This window comes from Chrysochloris asiatica, unplaced genomic scaffold, assembly GCF_000296735.1.
Source record: "Chrysochloris asiatica unplaced genomic scaffold, ChrAsi1.0 scaffold00135, whole genome shotgun sequence".
NCBI lineage: Eukaryota > Metazoa > Chordata > Mammalia > Afrosoricida > Chrysochloridae > Chrysochloris > Chrysochloris asiatica.
In genome coordinates, this window is record NW_006408653.1 from 2,956,729 (window position 1) to 2,966,672 (window position 9,944).

General features: G+C 37.7%; 1 protein-coding gene across 1 annotated transcript in view; it reads right to left on the reverse strand.

The window, feature by feature from the left end:
- Positions 1-9,944, reverse strand: part of VPS8 (vacuolar protein sorting 8 homolog (S. cerevisiae)) — a 389,175-nt gene that overhangs the window by 57,250 nt on the left and 321,981 nt on the right. Inside the window, exon 43 of the mRNA XM_006869833.1 lies at positions 1,751-1,801. Coding sequence (XP_006869895.1) covers positions 1,751-1,801 — 51 coding nt within the window. The remainder of the gene's footprint in view (positions 1-1,750; positions 1,802-9,944) is intronic.

Here is a 9,944-nt window from a genome sequence, read left to right on the forward strand (position 1 = left end):
GAACTGTATTTCAAGATAGATCTAGAAATGGTTTAAATGGTTTTTTTTTTTGTTTTTTTTTTGACAATGATTGTGATGTCATTCCACATCAATTTATAGTTTTGGGCACAGCAGACCACATGATTATTCAATTTGAAATGGCTAACATCGGTAGTCCATTTCAGTCCACTAATGCCTAGGATACTGATCTTATTGCATTCCATTTCATTTCTGACAGCTTCTAATTTTCCTAGATTCATAATTCATACATTCTGATTAATGTACGTTTACAGCTGCTTTTCATTTTGAATTATACCACAACTGCAAATGAAGGAGGTCCCTAAAGCTCTCCTCCACCCACATCAATCAAGGTTGATTCTACTCTGAGGAGGCGCGCAGTGACTCTGTAGGATAAACCACAAGGTCAGCAGTTTGAGCACAGCAGCCACTCCGCGGGAGAAAAATGAGGTTTTCTGCTTCTGCAGAGATTTATAGATAGCCTCAGAAACCCTATAGAGTCGCTGAGGCTAACTGACTTGGTGGTAACAACAACGACTGTGAGGAGGCAGCACCTCCCCAATCCTATTTTGAATGCCTTCCAACCGGAGGGGCTCATCTTCTAGCACTATATCACATAGTATTCTGTTGCTATTCATAAGGTTTTCACTGGCCAATATTTTTAGAAGTTGTCTGTGTCTACTTTGCTTTAAAGGAGCTCTGGCAGCGTAGTGGTTATGAATCGGGCTGCGAACCTCAGGGTAAGCAGTTTGAAACTACCAGCTGCTCCGCGGGAGTAAGATGAGGCTTTCTGCTCCCGCAAAGATTTACAACCTCGGAAACCTTGTTCAGGGTCGCTAGGGGTCAGAACAGACTCCACGGCACTTAACAACAACTTTGCTTTAAAGAGATATTATATAACAATGGATACTTTGAGTTATCCATTGTAAGAAATATTGGCTACTGCTTATTGTTTTAACTGATTAGCATTAAAATGCTCAAACATTTGGGAACTAAGTAGTATATTTTGAAATAGCCAGGTCCTACTTCCTAATCTTTCTTAGTTTGAAAGTTTCAATGCAACACTATGGGTAACCCTGCTGGTATTTGAATACCAGTAGCATAGCTTCCAACATCACAGCAACATGCAAGCCACCACAGTACAATAAATTCACAGATGGCTCTGCTTTAGTCTGGCAGTTTTGAATGAAGGGTATAAAGCCTTATTTGTTCAGAGACGGGTTTCAGAAACACTTCAGAATGCATTTGGGGATGCTCTCCCTCACTGTGCTGGTGCAAGTAGGTTAAGTACATGTGACCTAAAGTTATCTATTGAGCATTCACTTACTCTGATCCTTACACCAAAATGGTAGGGTTCAAGGAAAGTGGAAATGGGGGGTGATACACAAAAAGAGAATGACGAAAATGCAAAGTAAAAGTAAGCATCATCCACAAAATACACGTACCAACTGAGTATAATACATCCCATAGTTTTTCCTCACAAACCAAACAGATGCAAAGAACCTCTTGCATGTAGCATGTCTTTACATAGGGCAACCTGCACACTCCCAGGACCTGGACTGACCCCGGGCCCAGGGCCCCACTTGGGTTCTCTGGAAGAGTCAGTAAGTTCTGATGAAGGTATCCAGTTAGAAAGAACCCATGACAGCATTAAGGCGATTAAAAGTAATTCCCATTTTGAGCTAATTGTTCAACAAGGAGAATATACAGACAGAAGTAGGAAGTTGGTTTTGTGCCTTTAGGACTCACTGACCTTGGCCACATGGTCCCCTTTGGATGGATGACAGGGTGGAGACATTTTTACCTGGAAAAAAGGCAAATAGTTTAATATACTTTTAGTTATAGCCTAGCTTTATGAGACCCACACTTAAAATAATACAACTAAAATTAGTAGCTAGGCAAGTTAAAAATACTATTAGGGTAGAAAAGTGGAACAGATGGTTCAGATTGGTTTTAACTAAATGGGCTACTGACTAACTAGAAATAGATCTTTGGTGACAATGTTAATCAGTTGAAACAATAAGCAATAGGCAGTATTGCTTATAGAGGATAACTCAAAGTATCCACTGTTATATAACATCACTTTTAAGTAAAATATACACAGACAAGTTTGATCATAATAGTGAAGGATTTAGAAAAAAGCAGCAGTCAAACCAAGGAAGAGAAGACGGACGGTATGGGACTATCTTCAAATACCTGAAGGACTGAAAAGCAGAGATTCATAGATGAAAGAGCAAGACCCAAGTACATACTGCCTACAGGAAATATGCTTTAAATATAAAGGCTCAAATAGGCTAAAAAGAAAAGAATAGGAAAGACATGCTATGGTAACACTAAATTTCAGAGCAAAAACTATTACCAGGGATAAAGAAGGTCATTTCATAATAATAAGTGGGTCAATTCATCAAGAGGCAATAATAGTCCTAAATGTCTAAGCATCTAATAGCTTCAAAAACTAATAGAATCACAGGAAGAAACAGATTTTATAGTCAAGAGATCACCATACCTTGCACTCAATAATGAGAAAATGAGCAGGCAGATAATTAGAAATGATATGGAAGACTTGGGTGACACAATCAACTAACTTTATCAAACAGAAATTTATAGAACACCAGGCCCATCAAAAGCAGAACACATACATTTTAAGTATATATGGACCATTTCCCAAAACAAGCCATTTCCTAGCAAGAAAAGTCTCAATAAATTTAAAAGCATTTAAGTCATATAATGTATGTTTTGTGATCACAACAAAAGTAAAGTGGAAATCAATAGCAGAAAGATCTGTGAAAGTATACTACTTAGTATATATACTAGTTGGGAACTAAGTAGTACACTTCTAAATAGCCCATGTATCAAAGAAAATATCTAAACAAAATTAGAAAGTCATTTAAGTTGAATAAAAATGAAAAAAATTGTGGGATGCTGCTAAAGCAGCCATTAGGGGAATAACTATAGCACTGATGCCCTATATTAGAAATGAATAAATACCTCAAAGACTAGAAAAAGGAGGAGAACTGAAATGAAAAAAAAAATACAAGAAAGCAAACAATAAAGGTCATAGAGAAAGAAAATCAATTACATGGAAAATAGAAACGCAACAGAAAATCTATCAAAGCAAAATCTGCTTTTGTTTTTTAAAAACTTATTTTTTAAAACTTTTATTGTGAACTGAAGAAGCTCTGGTAGCATACTGGATTAACAGCTGAGCTGCTAACCTTAAGGCCAGCAGTTCGAATCTATAGCTGCTCTGTGAGAGAAAGATAAGGCTTTCTGCTCTATTAAAGATTTATAGCCTCAGAAACCCTGTACAGGGTTGCTATGAGTTGGAACTGGCTCTATGGCACATAACCACCACCACTTTGAATTGAGTTAAGATTTACAGAGCAGATAATCCATTTTATATTAAACATATCATACTTTGCTTCATTGCAATGATTGCAATTTCCTCCATGTACCATTAGTTAACAGTATTTAGCTCTATTCATTTTAACTCTTGCATTCCTCCTTGTATCTCCTGCTACCTTCATCTTTTCTCTGCCAACCCCCCTCTTGTAAATTGCCTGCCAGGCACCTGGGTTAACATGGGTCTACCCTCCATCTTGTGAGTAATTCACCTCCTGCTCCAGGAACCATCACAAAATGTTTCTTTTATCAAGAAAGCCTTTTCTTAACTTTTTACAACAGTGGTCTCATACAATATTTGTCCTTTTGTTATCAACCAAGTCCTGGTGTGGCACTGTGGGATAATGCACTGGACCACAGACTGGTTTGAACTGCAAGGTCGATGGTTCAAATTCACCAGCTGCTCCTTGGAAACCCTGTACAGGGTTGTTATGAAAACCAACTGGACAGCTCTTATCAACAACATTTTACTCAGCATAATGTCCTCCAGGTTTATCCATGCTGTGAGATGTTTTGCAGATTAATCAGTATTCAACATTGTGTGTATGCACCAAAGCTTAACCATTCTTCCACTGATGGGCATTTAGGCTGTCTCCATTTTTTTGATAGGTTGCTTTCAGTGATGTCTTTGCTCTTGAACACTTTAAAGAGGTCTTATGCAGCAGCTATGCCTAATGCAGTATGTCATTTGATAACCTGACTACTGCTTCCATGAGTGTTGATTAAGAATCCAAGCAAATGGAAGACTTTGACAACTTTACTCTTTTCTCCATTTATCATGATGTTATTTACTGGTCCAGTTGTGAGAACTTTTGTTTTCCTTGCATTGAGATGCAATCCATATAGAGGCTGTAGTGTCTTAGTCTCTAATCTTCATCAATAAGTATTTTAAATCCTTTTCGCTTCTAGTGAGCAAGAGTGTATCATCTGCATATCACAGGTTGTTAATAATGAGTCTTCCTCCAATCCTGATGCCATGTTCTTCTTCATATAATCCAGTTTATCAGATTATTTGTTCAGCATACAGATTGAATATGTATGGTGAAAGAATACAACACTGATGCACACACCTTTCCTAATTTTAAGCCATTCAGTATCCCCTTGTTCTGTCTGAACTACGGCCTCTTGGTCTATGTAAAGGTTCCTCATGATCTCAATTAAGTGTTCTATAATACTCATTTGTTGCAATGGTATCAACAGTTTGTTATGTTCCACACAGGTGAATGCCTTTGCATAGTCAACAAAGCACAAGTACACAGCTTTCTGGTATTCTCTGCTTTCAGTCAAGATCTGGCTGATGTCAGCAATGATATACCTAGTCCCACACCCTCTTAGGAACCAGGCTTGAATTTCTGACAGTTTCCTATCGATGTACTATTGCAACTGTTTTTATTAATTACCTTCAGCAAAATTTTACTTGTATGTGATGTTAATGTTATATTGTTCAATGATTTCTGCATTCTGTTGAGTCACCTCTCTTGAATGGGCACAAATATGGATATCTTACCCAATCAGTTGGCCAGATAGCTCTCTTCCAAATGTCTTGGTACAATATGAATAGAAGGGGCAAGTATAAAAAATCTACATCACAGTAGTGCAATGGTTTCTAAGATTGGGAGCACATCAGGATTGTTTATACTTACCACTTCTATTCAGAATTGTACCAGAGATCTTAATGAGTGCAATAAATGTAACAGCTACATAGCCCCTTGTTCTCAAGGGCTATTAGAATTTACACAAAGAAGGTTTGCTGATAGGGAATGTATAAAAGAATCATTCTGGTTCTGTGGACACAGTGGCATCACCATGGTGAATCCACAAAGAGGGGAAAAGAAGATATAAAACTTCCTTTATAGAAATAAAAGATATTCAGATATACACAGGAAAACCTGAGTAACTGATATAACAAAAATCTACTAGAACTGAGTAATCTATAAGTTCTATCACTGGGTACAAGGTCAATATAGAAAATCAACTGTATTTGTAAATTGGCAGCAAAGAAATTGAAGATGGAATTTAAATATTTAATTTATAATATTTACAACTTTAACAGAATATATACAAGGCAGTGCCTGCATTATGAACAAACTCTGTTCCTTAATTTGTCTTTAAGTCAAATTTGTACATAAACTGTAATAGTTAGGTACTTACTTAATGTCAGCTGGTTAAATGTTTGTGTTAGTATATTGTATATAGCGTATCCCTCTATGCATAAAAAAAACTTAAACGGTTCTAGGTACACTAAAACAACTTTAATACAATAACGTTTTGATGTGTGTCACAAAATAGCCATCGTTTCTTATTATGAGCCACTCTATGTTGTTGTTAAGTGCCGTCGAGTTGGTTCCGACCCATAGTGACCCTGTATAGGGTTTCCAAGGAGCTTGAAACACCAATCTTGCAGTTCAAACCAACCTTGCAGTCAGTGCATTAACCCACAGCACCACACCAGGACTCCGAACCACTGTATATACCTTGAATTTTTAATATAATAGGCTTTACATAGGCTGACTTGTAATTACGAGTAGTGCATAATCTGGTGACTGCCTGTACTGGAAATGAAGGGATACAACACAGACAGTGTTAATTCTGTGTTGTTCTAGAAGTTAGAAGTAGGTCCAGGGGATGAAAAGAATAAAAAGGTGAAGTAATCCAGTTTAAGAACATTTTAACCATTTGAATGATCAATTTAATTAAACATTCACTCTGTGTCTACTGGGTTAGGTACCTCAGAGACTATATAGAAGAATTAGATAGGGGCCTTTGTTCTTAGGGAGCTTGTAATCTACTAGAGGAGAAAAGATTAGAGATCAACTTTCAGAAAGAAGGCTCCTGGATGAGGAAATGTTTGGAAACAGAAGCATCACCATGGCAAATTCATCACACCTGAGAGCCTCAGACACCTGATCTGTCAATGTATCTACACAGGTCTAGTTTCAGGAATGGACTCAATATGACCCAAGTACATACAGAAACATACAAAATCAGAAAACCAACTTACTGATTTACAAAGGAAATATAACTATTACTACAAGAAGTTCAACAGTTTACTGGATGTCTAGAACAATGTGGATGAGGTATAAGTGCTGGCTAAGTAATTAGACTCAGGATCACAAGTCTCTTCTACCTTTAGCCGTCTAATTCTAGGAGCCTACTGACTAGAGTTCTGGGGTGGTACTGTAGGATAAGCCCAAGACTGCTAACCACAAGGTTGATGGTTCAAATCTACCAGCCACTTCTCAGAAACCCTATACAACGTCACTTGCTGAGAGTTGGAACTGGCTCATCAGCAACAACAGTATAGATAATGATTGTTCCCATCACTGTGTATCAAGCCATTCAAGAAGGACCATGTTGTAGGCCTTTTATTTTCCTTTCCCTATTGGCTTCAAGAATTGTTGTGTTCAGTGCTGTTGCGTTGGTTCCGACTCATAGTGACCCTGTATAGGGTTTCCGAGGAGCAGCTTTAAAAAATAACTTTAGAAAATATAACTAAGCTCAAGAATCAAAATTGCTCTCCAGACTGTCCTTTCAGATTTAGCAGGTCTGCAAAAATTAAACTTGACAATCTTTGCTGTAACATACCATGACGTTAATACTCTGGAATTCGCTCCAGATGTCTGAGGTATTTGCTAAAAGTGATCCACTTTTAACTCCTGGTATGCTCTTTTTTAAAAGGGAGAAAATAAGATTCTCAAAGCAAAATAGGTATTCAAGCTTAAAAAAGTGACCTCATGAAAGAATCTGCAGACTTTTAAAAACAAGCTAAGAACTAGATGTGGTGCTAGACAATTTATCTGAGAAAGCTGTGCTCTGGAGATTAAGTCAGAGAGTGTTTGAAGTGGAAACAGAAATGTTTCAGCATCCCTCATGAAAGGTCTGATTTTTCATGTAACAGGATTCCTTCTGGAAATGCCTCTGGCAATGCAGCTTAAAAGAGACACTTTAACTCCAGGTGTGCAGTCACTAGATCTGGGGAGATGGATAATATACTAAGCTATGGCCTTGATAATGCTGCATTTTGTTGATCTTTTTAAATAAAATGATTCCTGATTGAGACACAATCTGAGCTGAAGTTCAATAGCAACAGTAGTACTTTCCTTATCACCTTGCCCCTCCCTGATTTTCCACAATCTTTAATTTTTCTGATTACAAGAGGAATACAGGTTGGCTGACAGAAATTTAGAGCATAAAAAAAAAGCAAAGCAAATAAAAATCACAGCCACTCATACAGCAATAACTACTCTTAACACCTGGAGTCACACTGCTTTGTGATCTTGAAATGTTTATTTCCCCATATCAATAGTCCTCTACTCCATGATTTTTCATGTACAGATATACCATCACTGATTTAACCACACCCAGACTATTGGGACATATATATTGTTCCATTTTTGTTGTTAAAAACTCTGTCAGAAACATCCTTGTATGTAACATTTGGCATGCTCTCTAATTTCCACTGGACAGATTCCTGTAAATCCCTCCTTCAAAGGGTGTTATTTTAATATTCAAAACTACAGGCTGCCATTTTTTTTTTCTCTTGACTAAGAGTTGTCCATAAGCCTTTTCTTCTGCAATTTCAAAATCCAATAAACACTAAAACCAAAAGAATTTTTTTTAAAAAAGCAACAAAACACATCTGGTGGCAAAATCTGAACTGACCTGAAGTGAGGTTATTTATAGTCCCATGTAAGCACTTGATTATGGGATGCTTCTCTAGACTTGACTGGGAGTGTTATGTAATATACAATATATGCACCGCATGATCTTTCTTTTATCACTTTAAAGATGTGCTTTTTGTCTCTGGCCTCCACTGCTTTTTTCTGAGTACTCAAGCATCATCACTGTTGTCTTTTCTTTGGTTGCTTTTAAGATTTTCTCTTTATTTGGTTTCAGCAATTTGAGGATGACTATGATGTAGAGTTCTGGTGTGGTGCTGTAGGATAAACTCTAGACTACTAAGTGCAAGGTCAGTGGTTCAAACCCACCAATCATTTATTGGGAACCTTATAAAGGGTTGCAATGACTTGGAACAGACTCTAATGCACTTTACTATAAGAAGCACGTGATGTATTTGGGGGCACGGTGACTCCAAAGGGGAAAGACTGGACTGCAAAGCACAAGGTCAGCAGTTCAAGCACACCAGCTGCTCTGCTGGAGAAACATGAGGCTTTCTGCTTCTGCAGAGATTTAAAGCCTCAGAAACTATATACACGGTCACTATGAGTCAGAACTGACTCGATGGTATGTAACAACAACAAATGATGTACCTGGTGTGGTGCCATAGGATAACCAGTGGACTGTTAACAGCAAGGTAGGTGGTTCAAACTCATTAGCTGCTCCTTGAAAATACTCTGTACAGGTCACTATGAGTCCATACTCTTACTACAAGAAAGACCTGTTGAATTGTTGTTGTTGTTAAGTGCCATCGAGTCAGTTTCGACCCTTAGCGACCCTGAACAGGGTTTCAGAGGCTGTAAATCTTTATGGGAGCAGAAAGCCTCATCTTTCTCCTGCAGAGCAGCTGGTAGTTTCGAACTGCTGACCTTGTGGTTCGCAGCTGAATTCGTAACCACTATGCTACAAGAGCTCCTTAGACCTGTTGAATACCACTATTCAATTACACGCACCAAACACTGATGTCGGTGATGATGAAATTGAAGAATTCTACAAACTTCTTCAGTCTGAAATTGATTAAACGTGCAATCAAGTGTACTGATAATTATGATTGATCAGAATGCAAAGGCTGGAATCAAAGATTAAGGATCAGTTTTTTAAAAATATGGCCCTGGTGATAGAAATGATGCTGGATAGAATTTTGCAAGACCAATAACTTATTCATTGCAAATACCTTTTTAAAACATCTTAAAGATGACTATACATATGGATCTCACCAGATAGAATACACAGAGATCAAATTGACTACATTTGTGGAAAGGGATGGTGGAAAAAGCTCCATACCATGAGCCAAAATAAGACCAAAGCCAGACTGTGTAACAGACCATCAATTGCTCATATGCAAATTCAGGCTGAAGCTGAAGAAAATTAAGGCAAATTCACAAGAGCCAAAATATGACCTTAAACATATCCCACCTGAATTTAGAGACCATTTGAAGAACAGCTTTGATGCATTAGACATTAAAGACGAAAGACCAGAAGAATTGTGGGATGACATCAAGATCATACAGGAAGAAAGCAAAAGGTCATTAAGAAGACAAGAACAAAGGAAAAGACCAAAATGGATGTCAGAAGAGACTCTGAAACTTGCTTTCCAGCGTAGAGATATTAAAGCAAATGAAGAAGTAAGGAGGTACAAGAGTTGAACAGAAAGGTTCAAAGGGGAGCTTGAGAAGACATAGTCAAATATTATAATGAAATGTGCAAAGACACGGAGTTAGAAAACCGAAAGGGAAGAATACGCTCATCATTTCTCAAGCTGAGGGAACTGAAGAAAAAATTCAAGCCTAGGCTTGCAATATAAAAGGTTTCTATGGGCAAAATATTGAATGATGCAGAAAGCATCAAAAGAAGATGGAAGGAATGCA